The sequence below is a fragment of the Muscardinus avellanarius genome (assembly GCF_963383645.1).
Source record: "Muscardinus avellanarius genome assembly, chromosome: 14".
Classification (NCBI taxonomy): domain Eukaryota; kingdom Metazoa; phylum Chordata; class Mammalia; order Rodentia; family Gliridae; genus Muscardinus; species Muscardinus avellanarius.
The window spans coordinates 60835351-60853502 of NC_137800.1; the positions used below are offsets into that span (position 1 = coordinate 60835351).

The 18152-nt window shown below is 38.0% G+C and overlaps 1 protein-coding gene across 2 annotated transcripts in view; it reads right to left on the bottom strand.

Moving 5' to 3' along the window:
* KAT6A (lysine acetyltransferase 6A) overlaps nucleotides 1-18152 on the bottom strand; it is a gene marked incomplete at both ends in the record, with an annotated part of 141324 nt that overhangs the window by 45937 nt on the left and 77235 nt on the right. For both annotated transcript variants that reach the window (XM_080710546.1, XM_080710545.1), the window contains 4 exons: nucleotides 417-552; nucleotides 4553-4634; nucleotides 5421-5536; nucleotides 11737-11845. In XM_080710546.1, the coding sequence (XP_080566672.1) occupies nucleotides 417-552; nucleotides 4553-4634; nucleotides 5421-5536; nucleotides 11737-11845 (443 nt within the window). The remainder of the gene's footprint in view (nucleotides 1-416; nucleotides 553-4552; nucleotides 4635-5420; nucleotides 5537-11736; nucleotides 11846-18152) is intronic.

Consider the following 18152-nt stretch of genomic DNA (forward strand, 5'->3'; position numbering starts at 1 on the left):
CACCTCAATAGGAAGAAGCCATGCAGTGAATTTTACGTCTAATAGACATAAACAACTGTGATCAAAAGAGAAACCTATAACATGCTACAATAACAAATTATTCTTTGCTGTTTTTTTATATTGAGGAGCAACATATTGCCTGTATAGGTAATGGCTAAGGATCACACTTTGGTGCCATACTACTTCCTTAAAACAGAAGCTATATATCATTGGGTTTTGAGAAAATTAAATGATTTAATATATGTAAAGCACTCAGAACAGTGCCTGGCATTTTATTATAGATTCAATAAGTGTTATTATATAAAAATGCCAATTCTAACAGTGGAAATTTTTTTCATAAAGAAAATAAGTGAATCCTACACTATAGATAAGGCCCTATCCTTTTCTCCCCTCACCTTGCCACAAGTACAACTTACACCGTGTTTTGTTTCTTTAACCTGTTTTTTGGACGTCCTATTGGATTAGCATAGCGCCGTTTTATCTGTGCTGCCTTCTTTTGTAGAAGTTTTCGTCCTTTTTTCCTAGGTCGACATATTTGACATATCCACATTCCTATGAAAAAATAAAATTACACAAAAATATGATAGACATAAATATACTGAAAGATTTCAGAGTGCCCAACTCAAGATCCTAACCTCTTTCACATCAAGGACTAACATTTGAAAACCTGATAAAAGCCCCCCAGAAAAACATTAAACTGCATACACATACAATTCTATAATAAGTGGAAGGGATTTGCATATACCTCGCAAAGCTTGCAAATTAACAAAATCCACTAATTCTCAGTTAAAAATCTGCTCTTACAGATTTTTTGTATTGTATTTTTTTGTATTGTATAAAGACACCAGGTCTTCTATTGAGTAATGGTTGATTCCAGGGCAGGGAAAATACAAGATAAACTGGTAGTCTATATAGTGCCAAAAAAAAGAAAGAAATGTTCAAAAAGTGATAAAGCCATGTCAAAAGGACACAGGAGCCAATTTGAAGGCATTTCTGATAGCCAAATCTGGAACAACTTGAGCACAAAAATAATTGGAACAATGGATAACCCACAGAATGAAATAAATAGTCCTAGGTCCATAATGATATTAATAACTAAATAAATAAACCTGAGAAAAGGATGGCTCCTCCTTATAGCAGAAATAATAACTAAATGTAAAAATAATAATAGAAACAAAATCATCATTATTTAAGCAACACAGTAATAAATTGTACAGGCATTACTGACAGATGCTACAGTTGGTAAGCAAAAGGGAAAAGCATGAACTGTGTCAGGTTTTCCTACCCTCCCTCCTTCTCTTTCTTTTTGGTGATGGTGGTGGTAATTGTGTGTTCATTAGTTACTGGGGATGTAATTCAGAGGCATTCTATGTCTGAGCTACATTCCCAGCCCTCTTTTTATTTTTTGTTTTGAACAGGTCTTGCTAGGTTGCTGAGAGTCTCACTAAGTTATTGCAGCTGGTCTTGAAACTGCAATCACCTTTCTCATTCTCCCAAGTACTAGGATTACAGGTATGCATCACCATATCCAGGCCCCAGCCCTATCTTATTTTAAAAGTTCTTGCTAAGTTAATGGCACACTGGCCTTGAACCTGCAATCTTCCTGTCTCAGGCTCCTAAACACTGGGAAATATGCTACTGCCACTGGCTTCTATCAGGTTTCTTTACTGTAATCAAGTGATCAAAATTTACACTACAGGTGGGCATGGTAACCTTTAATCCCAGTATTTGGTAGGCTGAGAAAGGAGGACTGTGGGTTCAAGGTCAGTCTAAGCAATTTAGCAAGGTTCTTAGAAATTTGGTGGGACCCTATTTCAAAATAAAAAATAGAATAGGGCTTGAGCCACAGTATAAACAAACAAACAGACAATTAGGCTGGACATGGTGACACTTGCCTGTAATCCCAGTACTTGGGAGGCTGAAATAGGTGGATTATAGGCTTAGCAATATAGCAAGACTCTTGGCAATCTAGCCAGACCCCATTTCAAAACAAAAACCAAAAACGATCTGGACATGTAACTCAGAGGTAGAATGCCCCTAGGTTCAATCCCCAATACCAAAAAATTCCTAACTTCAGTCTAATCATGAGAAAACAACAAACCAACCCAAACTGAGAGACTTTCTATGAAACAACTAACCAGTACCCTTCAAAAAGTGTCAAGAAAAACAAAGTCTGAGGAAGTATCACAGACTGAATAAGTCTAAAGTAATATGAGAACTACATGTAATGTGAGATTCTTGATTGGATCCTGGACAAGAAATGCTACGAGACCTATAGATTAGTTAATCATATCATATCAACATTAATTCCTTGCTTTCAATAATTATAGTGTGGTTTCATAAGATGATAACCTTAGGGAAAGCTAGGTAAAGGATATGAGAGCTCTCTATACTACTTTGCCACTTTTCCTTGGTCTCAAAAAAATTCTCAAAATAAGTTGTTGAAAAATATTTAAATTGTTATAAAGCCTCTTTTTTTCTTTCTTTTTCTTTTCTTTTTTTTGTAGTACTGGGGGTGGAACCCAGAGGCTTTCTACCTCTCTACCTCTGGGCTACACTCCAGACTTATTTTATATTTTATTTGGAAACAGGGTCTCACTAAGTCGCTGAGAGCCTCACTAAGTAGCTGAGGCTGGCTTCGAACCTGTGTGATCCTCCTGTCTCAGCCTCCCAAGCGCGGGGATTACAAGCATGCGCCACCACGCCCGGCTAAAGCCTCTTTTGTTAGAGGTCAAATACAAAGGACAAAAGTCCTAAGAAAATCCTTCCCCCCCCCCCCCCCAGTACTGGAGCATTGACCTCTGAGCTACATCCTCAGCCTAGCCTTATTTTTTAATCTTTATTTTGAAACAGGGTCTCACAGAGTTGCAAAAGGCCAAAGTAGCTGAGGCTATCTGCGAACCGGGATCAGCCTGTATCAGCCTCCCAAATGCCAGGATTACAAGTGTGCACCACCATGCTAGACTAATCCTCCTTATCTTGAAGGATTCTCAGAAGGCCTCTTGCCAAGACTTTTAAAATAAATGAAAAGGCTAGGAAAGGAGATATTTGTTCTTCTATTATGCAAAAATTTAAGACTTTTCAAAAGGTCAATAGAATCGCCTCAGATTCAAGTAAGATCCTCAAGTGGGTGACTTGGCAATAACCTAAGGTTGACTCCTTTGCCATCAACAGGGAAACTTTCTCCAGGCATTATTAAATACCATATAAGCATTTTACTTAAGAAAATCACAAAATCAGAGCTGAAATGTGACAGAACACATTTCTCTTTTAAAGAAACTATATACATATAAGATGGAATTCATGGAAGTTCAAACAAAAGACAATTATATCCCAAAAAATATATTTCAGAAGAAACAGAAGAAAAAAAATAGAATAACATCAGCCAGGTGTGGTGGCACACACTTGCAATTTCAGTATTCGGGAGGCTGAGATAGGGACTGCGGTTCGCAGACAGCCTCAGCTACTTAATGAAGCCCTTTACTACTCAGTGAGACCCTGTTTCAAATTAAAGAATAAAAAAATGAGAGCCGGGCATAGTGGTGCACGCTTGTAATCCCAGCCTTCGGGAGGCTGAGACCAGAGGATCGCGGTTAGCAGACAGCCTCAGCTACTTAGTAAGGCCCTCTGCAACTTAGTGAGACCCTGTTTCAAAATAAAGAATAAAAAATAGGGCAGGGGGTGTAGCTCAGAGGTCAAATGCCCCTGGGTTCCATCCCCAAACCTGCAAAAAAAAAAGGGGGGGGGTGTAACTCAGAGGTAGAATGTCCATGAGTTCCATCCCCAGTACCGCAAGAAAAAAAAAGAAAAAAGAATATTAAACTGAACCCTTATGATTTGGACACTTAGTTGTTTATAATTATTTTAGAAAAAGGATTTTGTTGTTGTTTTTAACTTTTGTCATACTGGGGATGGAACCCAGGGACATTCTACCTCTAAGCTACACCCCTAGTCCTATTTTATTTTTTTATTTTGAAACAGGGTCCCAGTAAATTGCAGAGGCTGGCTGTAAACCTGCAATTCTCCTATTTTTTGCCCCCCCCCCCCCCGAGATTACAAGTGTGTGCCACCCTGCCTGGCTTTTTTTTTTTAAATAACTTTTGAATAGGCCAGATCTCAATAGCTCTAGGTCCCTCAAAGTGCTAGAGAGTGATACAATCAACATATCCTTAATACAATTTCATTTCCTCCTTAAAAAAAATGTTTCAGAATACTACATAAAACATGTATTTTTGACTACTTAGTGAGGTCCTTTGCAACTCAGTGAGATCCTGTTTCAAAACAAAGAGTAAAAAACAGGCCTGGGGGTATAGCTTGTAGATAGAAGGTCCCTGGGTTCCACCCCCAGTATAGCAAAAAGAAAAAAGAAAAAAGAAAAAGAAAGAAAAAAAGTATTTTGGCTCTTAAGCTATTCCTACCTTTAAGGTACAGCTCTCTTCCTACTTATACAACCCCCAAAGAATCAATTTTCTTTCATTTTGCTGTAAATAAAATATATTTTCACTAATGTATTACTTTATATTCTCAGTTTCATTTAGAAAGTATTTCTCACCTTTTGGCATCCGTGTGAGTGGTGGATCACAACATTCCATGTGAAAACCTCGGTCACATGAGTCACAAAAGAGCATATTATCCTTAAAAAGAGAAAAAAGAAAGGAAAAGATAGTTCTGCTTAACCCTATGCAATAGAAACTTATCAGGATCATGACTTCATAAAACCTAGGAAGTTTCCGTAATACTAAAGTCCTTTAATTTGTGTTACCAAAATGAAGTCTACATTAGCAAAAAGTTTCTTTTTTTTTTTTTTTTTTAAGAAAACCTATAGTTGCATTATTTTCCAGTATCCAATCGGCAGGAAAAAGATAACTCTGGCCTGTTTTAGTAAAAAAGAAAAGTTGCTGGGCACAGTGGCACATGCTTATAATTCCAGGACTTTGAAGGCTGATGCAGGAGGATCACAGGTTCAAGGCCAGCCTCACGCAACTTAGCAAGACCCAGTTTTTAAATAAAATATAAAAAATAGGGTTGGGAGTATAGATCAGAGGTAGAAGGGCCCTAGATTCAATCTCCAGTACCTCCACCACCACCCCCCAAAAAAGAAGAAAAGGACAATCTGTAATTAGGAAATGAACATTCCTAACTGAATGCCTCCATATTACTCCAAGAAATTTGAGGAATATTTCCTTAAGGTAGCTTTCTCTGCCTGTTATAATTAAGGTGTTTTACAAATTACCTAGAAATATCCTAAGACTAAAACAGCAAGTAATCTGAACTAATGCCATGTAATTTAAAGAGGCTACTGTTCTAAATTCTACTGGATCAAGAAACTGAAAAATAACTGACCACATCTGAAATGGAAAGGCCAGTTTCACATTCTGCTTCTAAGTGAAATGCACACCCTGGAAGGCAAAGGTACTCACTGCATTTTTGCCCTGGTCTCGACAAGAGCTGCATGTTTTACACTCGATGCACTGCCATCGTAAGGCCTTCACTCTAACCGTTAGTTCAGGGGAAAACTTTAAACAGGATGGATGACCTAGTAAGAGGGAGGAAAATTCATGAATGAAACAATCAAGAACTGCATTGTAAGTGTACTAAAGAAATAATATAGAAAACACAATTATCGTAAACACAAAATATCAAATAAAACAAGATACTCCCAGAAGCTTGCCATATAATGTCTTATCAGGAGTTGGCACTGGATTCAGTTGTATTAATATTAAATAGGATTTAGATCAACTTTCTCCAATATGAGTATGAAAAACTCGGTACACTCCAACTTCATTGACTGCATTAAAGCATTGTCTATATAAATGCTGGCATGTATGAGTACACATATGCCCAGGCTATTTACACTGAGAGCATACTAGAAAATGGAGCTATAAACACTTTGAAGGAGAAAGATTTTACATTTTGCTTTGTACCTTTTTGTGCTTTCATTTTTTTAAATGATAATGGTAACATATTACTTTTGTATTTTAAAAACACCTAACAAAAAACTCATTATGTGAGTTATTTGGTCACAATTTGATTGTTAGGCCAAAGCTAAAATCAAAGCAATATTTCTACTTGGATCAAATTTAAAAGCAACAGAAAAAAAACAACTCCTCTTCCAGGAGTTAGTATTAGTTTGATTCTTAAAAACTAAAGGTAGCCAATTTGTCCTCAATTCTGAAAAGATTTGTCCCTCTAAAATCTAAAGATTTATGTCTTTAAAGGCTGACATGTTGAGCTGGGCATGGTGGCGCACACTTGTAATCCCCGCGCTTGGGAGGCTGAAACAGGAAGATCGCATAGGTTGGAAGCCAGCCTCAGCTACTTAGTGAGGCTCTCAGCAACTTAGTGAGACCCTGTTTCCAAATAAAATATAAAATAGGTTAGGGAGTATAGCCCGGAGATAGAAAGCCCCTGGGTTCCACACCCAGTACCACCACAAACAAAAAAGTTGGCATGTTTCTTTGCAAAAACAAAAGGCTAATTAAATCATCTTTTCTTTCCTCTTTTCTATTTCCTAAAGAATATTTTATTTTATAAAGTAGTAAGTTAATCACCAAATCATCACTAACAGCTGGGCATGATGGTACATGGCTATAATCCCAGTGGCTTGGGAAACCGAGGTAGGAGAATCTCATGCTTTCAAGGCCAGCTTGGGCCTTGAATTTTGGCAAGAACTGTCTCAAAATAATACATGGGCTGGGGAATGTAGCTCCGTGGTGGAGTGCTTCTTCAGCATGCTTAAGACACTGAGTTAAAAAAAAAAAAGAACTGAAGAAAAACAGGAAAAGGCAAGGGCACTCCATCCATAATATCATCATCCTGGAATAATAGCCATTTTCGTGTTCTATGTTTCCTTTTTAAACTAGCTGAAAGCCCTTACATGGTTGTACGTAAGTACAGAATATGTAATTTTGTTTTCCCTTTCTTCAAGTAAACTTTATACTTATAGTCCGTAAACTGATCATATTGATTTGATACACCATAACCTATCTGACCATTTTTCTATCATTAAGGAGATTAGACTATTACATGTAATAAGTAAATAACAAAGAACACTCTAATGAATTATTTCATGTTTATAAACTCCTTGCTCCTTTTAAATTAACTCCTTACAGAAGCTGGGTGTGGTGGCAAGTGCCTGTAATCCAAGTACTTGGGAGGCTAAGACAGAAGGATCATAGGTTCAAGGATAGCCTCAGCAAGTAGTAAGGTTCATCAACCCAAAGAATGTTTCAAAAAAATAGGGCAAAGAGTGTAGCCTGAGGTAAAATGCCCCTGGGTTCAATCCCAACAACAAAAAAATTAACTCCTAGCCAGGTGTGGTGGCGCACCCTTGTAATCCCCACACTTGGGAGGTGGAGACAGGAGGATCATGCAGGTTCAAGGTTCAAAGCCAGCCGTGCTGGCTTAAGAGACCCTGTTTCCAAACAAAAATATAAAATAGGTCTGGGAGTGTAGCCCGGAGGTAGAAGGGCTTCCAGGAGCCCCAGTACCACCAAAAAAATAAAAAAATAAAAAAATTAACTCCTTAGAATAAATGTCTGAAAATGAAACTGGTAAGTGAAATAAATTAAACTTTCTGACAGCTTGACAGGTTGAGATGCACTACCAAAACATTTTCCAAAAGCAATATCCAGTGCTACCAGTAAAGAACAAATCTTTTACCATTATTTCTTCAGTTCTAGATTGGAACTGTGTTATCTTTCAATTTTTACTATTATAAAAACCGTAAAATGATCTCTTAATGCTGCTTTGCTGTGCATTCCTGTTATTGTTTAGGCAACACTTTCTTCATAAGCTCAACAATTAGTTTTCTCTCTCATATAAACGGCCTGTCATTGGCTTTCTCACTTTGGACTTTATGCTTAGAAATGTAAGCATGCTCTGAACTTACATATAGCATCTGCCATATTTAATCCAATTATTTTCCCCAAACCATTCTTGCTTTTTAAATTTGCGGTAAATTAACTTTCAATTTAGAAAAGATCAATTTTCAAATATATGACTATGCCTATGCTTTTCTTCCTTCGTCGTTATGATGACCAGTTTCCAAGCCTCCCTCCTTGGACAAATCATTGCTTCCTTGTATAACTCTTTTCCCACACTTAATAGAATATTGCTGAAATGAGAGTGTGGCTTCTAAGGTTGGGTTATTAAGAATATTAGATTCCACCTAGCACTCTCTTAGACACTTGCCCAGGGAAATCAGTTGCCATCCCATGGACATTCATGTAGCCCTTTACAGAGGTCCACATGTTAAAGAACAGAGTCTTCTTGTCAACAGGCAGTAGCATCAACCTGCCAGTCAGGTAAGTGAGCCACCATGGATGTTTTCAGGTATCGCAGCACCTATTAACAATGGTTGGAGTGTAGCTCAGTGGTAGAATACTCTTGCCTACCATGTGTGAGGCCCTAGGTTTAAACCTGAGCAACACACACACACACACACACACACACACACACACACACACACACAATTAGTTGAAACTTCATGAAGGATACCAAATAAAAACCACCCAGCTGCCGGGCGTGGTGGCGCACACTTGTAATCCCTGAGCTTGGGAGGTGGAGACAGGATGTTCATGCGCAGGTTCCAAGCCAGCCTTGCTGGCTTAAGAGACCCTATTTCCAAATAAAAACATAAAAAAATAGGTGTCTGGGAGTGTAGCCCAGAGGTAGAAGTGATTCAAGGAACCCCAGTACCACACACACACACACACACACACACACACACACACACACACACACACAGAAAACCTTACCCAGCTAAAAGAAACAATATGAAGGTTTAGAAATTTTATTAAATCATTAAGCTGTTAATTTTTTTACAAAAGACTTTACACACACACCCCCTTTGTGGTGCTGGGGATTAAACCCAGGGCATTCTACCTCTGAGCTACACTTCCAGCTCGATTTTTTATTCCTTTTTTTTTTTTTTTTTTTGGTGGTAGGGGATGGAACCTAGGGGCACTGTACCTCCGAGCCACACCCCCAGTCCTATTTTTCGGTCTTTTTTATTTTTTTTATTTTTTTATTTTTATTTTTGAAACAGGGTCTCACTAAGTTGCAAAGGGCCTCACTAAGTAGCTGAGACTGTCCATGAACCACGATCCTCAGGTCTCAGAAGCCTCCCAAATGCTGGGATTACAAGCATCACCACACCCAGCTCAAAGTGCCTTATTTTTATAGCAATAGATAACTTTTTTTTTAAGTGGCACTGGGGTTCCTAGAAACCCTTCTACCTCCAGGCTACATTCCCAGACACCTATTTTTTTATATTTTTATTTGGAAACAGGGTCTCTTAAGCCAGCTGAGGCTGGCTTCGAACCTGCGCGATCCTCCTGTCTCAGCCTCCCAAGCGTGGGGATTAAAAGCGTGAGCCACCATGCCTGGCACAATAGATAACTTTTATTATCTTATTTGTTTAAAAGTTACTTCTATAGCTGGGCATGGTGGCGCATGCTTGTAATCCCCGTGCTTGGAAGGCTGAGACAAAAGGATCGCGCAGGTTCGAAGCCAGCCTCAGCTGGCTTAAGAGACCCTGTTTCCAAATAAAATATAAAATAGATTTGGGAGTATAACCCGGAGGTAGAAGGCCCCTGAGTTCCATCCCCAGTACCACCAAAAAAAAAAAAAAAAAAGTTACCTCTATAGCTAGGCATGGTGGCACATGCATGACATGCTTATAATCCCAATACTTGGGAGGCTGAGATAAGGATTTTGAGTTTGAGGACAGCCTGAGCTACTTAGTGAGGCCTGTAACTTAATGAGACTCTTTCTTACTTTGATTCTTTTCCAAATAAAAAAATTGGGCTGAAGTAGCTTAGAGGTAGAATGCCCCTGGATTCCATTGGAGGGAGGGAGGGAGGAAAGGAGGGAGGGAGGGAGGGAGAAGAGAGAGAAGAGAGGAGAGAAACAGAGAGAGAGTGTGCGCGCGACACACACACACACCATGCACATGCACACACACACTTGGAGATATAGCTCAGAGACAGAAGGCCCCTGGGTTCAATCCCTAGTTCCACCAAAAAAAAAAAAAAAAAAAAAAGGTTATCTCTACAGTAATTGTTTACAAATTATGCTCTTTCATAGCTTAGAGAGACTCAAACACCTCCACAAATATACTTCTTCTTAGGTAAAGAATACTCTGCCATCCCCATTTTATCCCTACCTCAATGAGAACAGTCTTATGTTTTATATATCAAAATTCCCATGAAACTGCATTTGGGGAAAAGGTTCTACAACTAAAATAGTTTGTAAATACTATATTGTATGGCATTCCCATATATCTATTCTTTTATGATTTTATGGTTTATATTTAAGAAATCCATCCAGTTTCATTTTGGTTTGGGATATTACATTGGATATGGTCACCTGGCACCCAAGAGTTATTCCCACCTTCTTCTAATGCCTCCATACAGAAGAAATGAAAAGCTAAAATCTATGCTTCCTAAACACCTTGGCAGCTAGACTCCACATAAGAATTGAGTCCTGCTAACTGGATGTATTCAAGGAATATCTGAAAGACAGAAATGAAGCAAAGATCATCCTCCTTCTCACTGTTTTCTATGGTAAAGCCATGAAAACAACAGTATCCACTCTCCCTCTTCATAGCTATTCAGAGGCAGTTGTGGTGATGGCCATATTTAGCATCTTAGCACCCAGCTACAGAACTCAATAGTTCTGTGTTGGCCTCCTCCTCCCAATTCTCCCAGACAGAAGCAAACATGGTGACTCCTCTGGTGTCTCAGTTTCTTCAGTGGCCCAGGAGTCTTAAAAGGCCAACCTACAACAGCCTCTTGAACTCTTCCAACCATTTCACAAAATCTAATTCCATTATTAAATGCCTTTCCTCTTAAAGTATCCATACTGTGCCTTTGTTTTCTGGACCAAATATCAAATACTACTGATTAAAAAAAAAAAAAACTGAAAATTAAGCCAATGATCAGAGACAATGCTAGTTTACTAAAACCTTCCTGTAAGATCTTGTGAGTTATTAAAATGTAGAGCAAACTATCTTTGGAACTGACAAATTAGTTAGATGACTCTGCAAAATCTCTCATAGGGCTCAGAATTTCACATTGCTCACTAAACTGCAGCATCAACACTCTGTGTCCTGATGTGACACAAATTAAGTTTCCATCGAAAAAAAGCAAATTGTTCTCATCCTGGAACTATGAATTAAGCCTCAAGCATAAATCAAGAAAGATAAGTAGCTATTAAAGAAACCAGTAATAAATTCAAACTGATTGCTATTATTTATGATGTTAAATAATAAAATATATGGGTCAACAGAAAAAAGTTCACAAAAAGTTTTTTAATTAAAAAAAAAAAAACAAGCTAAGACTCAATTTAAGTTAATGAATCAGCCAGGCGTGGTGGCACACACTTGTAATCCCAGCACTTGGGAGGCTGAGACAGGAGGGTTACACATGTTCGAAACCAGCCTCAGCTACTTAGTAAGGCTCTCAGCAACTTAGTGAGACCCTGTTTCCAAACAAAATATAAAATAGGTCTGGGAGTAGAAAGCCCCTGGGTTCCATCCCTAGTATCACAAAATTAATTAATAATAAGTTAATGAATCAAACACTTCAGCTACTCAAATTTTCCCAAGTATAGACCTTCATCTCAGAATCACACTGAAATATTAATTTCATTAAGGATAGAGGATATCAATGCAGGTAAACACTTTCCTCTTTCTTGCCAAGTGTGTTAAAAGGTAAAGGGGAAATGACATACCACTGTTGCCACAATCTGCACAGGAGATGAGTTCCTCTGGCTTCTTTTCCCGGTTTTGTTCTTTTGTACCAAGACAGAAACTACAGATGGGGATTGGTTCAGCAACCGGCTGTAAAGAAAAACACAATTCATTCCCATGCTAGTACATTTCTTTTTAGTATTAATATAAAGAGAGTTTTAAATTCTAGTAAGAGTTCTATGTAATTTTGGAACAATTAGATCAACTCTCCTAAAATTTCAACTAAGTAGGTAAGCTTTTACAAAACCTGCTATAAGTCTAGTCCAAAAAAAAAGTATATTTGTCATTTAGTAACTAAAAGGTAGTGTGGATTAAACAAAGAAAGAAGTGGTTTGGAAGATGGGAAGACTACATAGACTAAGGGATGGCAGGAAGCTAATCCAAGGACAATTGTGTTAGAAGGAAATTTATATCTGTGATTCCCTATGGTACTGCTTCCCCCTATGAGTGATGGAGAGAAAGATAATACAAGGATGATCTCAGGTGTACAGCCTGCTAAAGCCAGTACTTGAGGAATATGGCTTCTGTGATGGTAGAGAGAGAAAAAAGCTAAATCACTTTTTGTGAAAACTTCCACTGAACACCTTGTTAAAAAGTTGGACTTTCAAAATCAACAAAATGTATACATTAAATATTTTCTATTTGTATATACCCAATATGCATAAATTAAGCTTAAGACATAAATAAAAATTTCTGGCTGAAAATAAAAATTTGGACCTTATTTTGCAGGCCAAAGAAAAGCAACAGAGGATTACTGACCCAGTAGACAACCAACTGTAGTTAAGAAAAATAATTCCAATGACAATATAAAGACAAATGGGAAGAGCCTATATATAAGTAAAACATTTTAACAATGACTGAAATAGCCTAGATCACAGCTAGAGAAATGAAATAGAATTATAATGGGCTTCAAAACTATAGATATGGGAATAGTAGAAAAGAAAGTGAGTTAAACATGACTAGGGTAACTCAAAAGATGGTGATGTCAAAAACTATAAAGAGGGTGTGGAGAAAAGCAGTGTTAAGTTCAGTTTTAAATGTGTTTAGTTGGAGGTACTCTCAGTCAACTTTTCTATTTTTATTTTCACAGTGGAAGGAATTGAACACAGGGCCTCATGTATGCTAAATAAGCACTCTTCCACAGTGCTATACTGAACTACTTTCACTAGGTCTTATGCAGGATGGCAACAGAAAGTTCCTGAGATGCTTTCAGTCTAGGAGGGTGAACAGATAAAGTACAAGATGTAGGTTGCCGGGATGGACTGTTAACCATGGGAAACACAGGAGGAAATGCTCAAGTAGGGAAAAAGGTGTAGGGAAAAGCTTCACAGAAGTAGCAATGACTCCAAATCTTCTAGAAGTATGTGATAGGACACCAAAAAAAAAGAAAAAAAAAAGTAGTAAATATACAGCTGGATTTGGCAGAAAGAACAACACTTTAGGACTTACTGAGCTTAAAATGAAATACCTGTGGACACTAACCAGTAATATGGAGTCCACAAGAGAGGCTAGCTTGAAGATAAAAATCTAGAAGTCATATACATACAAAATGATATTAAAGCCATCAGATCTAATGAATTCCCATGGGGAATAGTAGAAAGAAGACAGCTGGGGATAGAGTATCAATATTTAAGTGGCTGGTGGGGGGAAAAAATAACCTAAAAAAATATATTGAGAGTTGGATAGAATATAAAAATGTTCAAAACAAAACAAAAAAAACTTTTAAAGCCCAACACAAACAAGCTAAGAGCAATGTCCAGCTGAGCTGAAATGAGAGAAGAATGGCTACATCCCCCAACCCTGCACGCAGTACTAGAAATAAAATCCAGGGGCATTCCACCCACCCAGCTACACCCCAGTCCCCCCCCCCTTTGGGGCGGAACTAGAGATTCTACCTCCAAGTTATATCTCCTGCCTGATTGTTTCTCTCTCGCGCTCTTTCCTTCCCTCCCTCCCTTCCTGCCTCCCTCCCTCCCTACCTCTCTCTTTCTCTTTCTTTTGTGGTGCCGAGGATTGAACCCAAGGGCATTCTACCTCCAAGCTACACCTCCAACCCTATTTTTTATTTTTTATTTTAAAACAGGGTTTAAGTTGCAGAGGGCCTCACTAAGTAGCTGAGGCTGGCTGAGAACCTGGATCCTCCTGTCTCAACCTCCCAAGTACTGAGATTACAAGTATGTGCCAACATACTTGGCTCAATTTTATTTCTTATTTGGAAATAGGGTCTCACTAAGTTGCTAAGGCTAGCTTTGAACTTGTCATCCTCCTGTCTCTGCCTTCCAAGTTGTTGCAATTATAGGCTCCCAGCACCATGCCTGACTATAAATTATCTTAATTAATCGATTATTATGTGGTAAAGACTACAAATTCTTTTCCTTGAAAAGGAATATAAAAAAGGACTGGAAAAGAAAGACAGGAAAGCCCTCATGCAGAAATGGAAACTTACAAGCAAACCCCAAAGAAAGCCTAAAAGAAGGTAGAATGCAGGTCATGAGATGCTAGCTCTACGCTGAATCCTCTAATCTACCACTAGAAGATTTTAAGTAGAGACCAAAGTTTAAAGTTTATAAAAATGATTCTGTAAGCAGCTAAAGATGAACTGATGGAGATATGATCTAAAACCAAGCTGTGAGAAATGAGAGTCTTTATTCAGATGCTAGCCAAAAGATAAATAAGGGATATTTAGAAAAATAAAACTGACACAACACGATGGCTAAGTGTTTGGGCCAGAAGCACAATAAGAAAGATAAATGACTTAGATACTGCTGAGAAAATTAAAAGACAAGCCACAGAATATAAGATATTAATATTCTTATCTAACAAAAAGTGGCTCATATCCAGAACACAGTTGTCTCCACAGAGGATGGGTTCCAGGATACCACCCCACCCATGATACCCAAGTCTGATGTTCAAGTCCATTACATAAAATGGTGCAGTATTGTGGGGCGTGGTGGCGCATGTTTGTAATCCCAGCATTTGGGAGGCTGAGACAGGAGGATCATGGTTCGCGGACAGCCTCAGCTACTTAGTGAGGCCCTGTGCAACTCAGTGAGACCTGGTTTCAAAATAAAGAATAAAAAATAGAGCTGAGGGTGTAGCTCAGAGGTAGAATGCCCCTGAGTTCCATCCCCAGTAGCACACACAAAAAAAGGTGCAGAATTTGCACATAATCTAGGCATATACTGCAATATACTTTAAATCATCTGTAGATAATACTTAATACCAAAATTTTAAAAACCTATATATTTTATGTAAATAGTTGTTATACTGTATCATTTTGGGAATGATGACAAAGGAAAAAGTCTATACATGCTATGTATGGACACAACCTCTCTTTCTCAAATATATATGTGGTCCTGGGGTTCCTGGAAGCCCTTCTACCTCTGGGCTACACTGCCAGAGCTATTTTATACTTTTTTATTTGGAAACAGGGTCTCTTAAGCCAGCACAGCTGTCTTTGAACCTGCGCAACCCTCCTGTCTCTGCCTCCCAAGTGCGGGGATTACAAGCATGCGCCACCATGCCCGGCCTTTTCTCAAATATTTTTGATCAATAGTTGGTTGAATCTGCAGACATGAAACTGGCAGATATAGAAAACCAACTCAATATATATTAAGAACTCTTACAACAGGGAAAAGGCAGACAACAGAAACGATGGCAAGGATTCACATAGTACTTCCCTACAGAAAATACATGAATAACAAATAACATATTAGCCTGGTGTGGTGGCACACGCTTGTAATCCCAGCATTCGGGAGGCTGAGACCAGAGGATTGAGGTTCGCGGACAGCGTCAAGCTACTTAGTGAGGCCCTCTGCAACTTAGTGAGACCCTGTTCCATAATAAAGAATAAAAAATAGGGCAGGGGGTGTAGCTCAGAGGTCAAATGCCCCTCGGTTCCATCCCCAGACCCCCCCCCCAAAAAAAAATATATATATATAGCTAAAACACAAAAGTTATTTGATCTCAGTAGTCATCAAGGAACTAGACTTTCACAAATAGTTGAAATTATAGACATTAGCACTATTATGTGTCAACAAGACAGTGAAACAACTAATACACTGCTTACAGAAATTTAAGTATAAACTGCAAAACCACTTTGAGAACTATTTGACATTATTTACTAAAATTGAACATAAGAGTACCACATGACCCAGCTCTTCAAATCCTACCTAAATATCCAACTAAAGTACATCCATGCATACATATGTAATAAATCATACATAAAAATGTTCTGAGCATTATTTTTAACAAATTGTACTAAAAAATTATCCAAATAATTAGCAATGGCTGAACAGATAAACTATGCTGTACCTATATTGTAGGGTATTACATAGTCATGAAAATAAGTTATTCAACATTTATGAATAACAATAAACAATATTGAATTAACAGACACAAAAGAATATAATAATGTATGAATTTATATAAGTAATGTTCAAATGCAATTCTATATTGTTATGTCAAGACAGTGGTTATAAGCAGGAAGGAAGAAGTACTAAATTTAAAAAGACTCCTCAGTGCTGATAACATTCTTTTTCATGACCTGAGGATGGCTTCATGGATGTTGATTAAGTAATAATTAAAAAGTGTATTCATAGTGTGTGTGATTTTTCTTTATATTTTAATTAGAAAGTTAAAATTTAAATGAATGAATAAATAAGACGTAGGACTGTGGTCCCTCTGAAGCACTCAAAGAAATAGCAATGGTTATTTAGACACTGAAATTCAGTTCTTAGAAGAGAGAATAGGCAAGAGATAAACTCAGAAGCTATCAATATGCAGGTAGTAAGTGACAGTAATCAGTGAGAAGGCAGAGCAGGTAAATAAGGGTGGAGAGTGAGTACAGAAGAACGGAGAAGCAGGATGAAGTCAGAGGTAGAGAAATACCAATATTTAGGCATATCAGAAGAAAAGAGGTAACCAAAAAGGACCAGGCTAAGAGAAAACAGAACCAAGAGAAGCAATGGCACAAGAATTTTAAGAAGCAGAAAGTAATCAACTACCAGTTTTGGATAAATAAAGTTTCTACTGCATTCTGCATTTGAAAAATAATAGGAGACCTCACTACAAAACTGTACTTTTCAGTGATAGGATGAGAACCAAAGTCACAGAAAATAACAGACTGCCATGAAGAAACAGTGTGCAGACAAGTGACAGGTTTTAATATACTCTAAGTGTTTAAGATGGGAAAGGCTTACTCTGCTTAAATTCAGAAGAGAAGACAAATGTGGCCAAAGATTTTCAGGAAACAAAAAGAATTAAGACATATGAAGTGATTCAGGTGTAAAGGATATACTGCTCAGTATAGTTGCTGCACAATGTGGTATTTAAATTAATTATGTTTAAGCCAGGTGTAGTGGTGCACACCTGTAATCCCAGCTCCTTTCTCAGCGTTGAAAGCTGAGAAAGGAGGATCGCAGGTTCATGGTCAAGCTCAGCAACCTAACAATGCCCTCTGAACTCAGTGAGACTGTTTCAAAATAAAAATAAAAGAAAGCTGTGGAGTGTAGCTCAGAGGTAGAATGCCCCTAGATTCAATTCACAGACACACACACACACACACACACACACACACACACTCACACACACAAAACAATTTTTTAAATTACGTTTACATTTCCTCAGCCTCATTCCAAGTACCTGATAATCGTATGTAGTTAGTGGCTGACAGTACTGGACAGATGAATACAGACTAACTTCACAGAGAAGTTCTACTGTATAGCACTGCTTTAGAAAAGTGAGTGGACTCTACCACATGAGTGAAAAGACTGACTTTTTTATTATGGAGTGACATACAGACATACTGTTCAGAAATAGAATAGTGAAGATGGGGAAAACTTGTAGGTATCATTTCTATTATTTCTGGAAAATAGGAAATAAAGCACCTGTTTAAAAGTGGGCTAGGGGTTGGCTAGATAGAATATAAGAAAAGTGATAGTTAATGGAGGAAACTGAGGTGTAGATTGACTGGGCCCAAAAGAAGACAAGGAAAGCATTCACTATCAAAATGGAAAGTGAACACACATGCCTCCATCAAATATAACCAGAAATGCCTATGTTAACAGAGAGAATAAATTCAAAATACAGGAGAGGAAGGCTGAGAGATCCCCTGCAAAATGGTCTCAACCTATTCTCTACAACAGAAGGCAATATCACGTGTTTAAAAAAATAAGTACAGATTTAGGCATTTAGAGAGCAGAAAAGTTCTGCAAGTCTGTGTGTGGAAGGTGTCAGGGAATCAATTAGTGATGGGAAATAAAACTATTAGTCAAAGAATGTAGCAAATCCAACCAAAATGGCTATACAACCTTCTTAGCACCTCTGAAGCTTTGGGTGGACAAAATATAGAGAGCTGGAGATTGACAAGGTAAGTCAAGAGGTACAGGCCACTAAA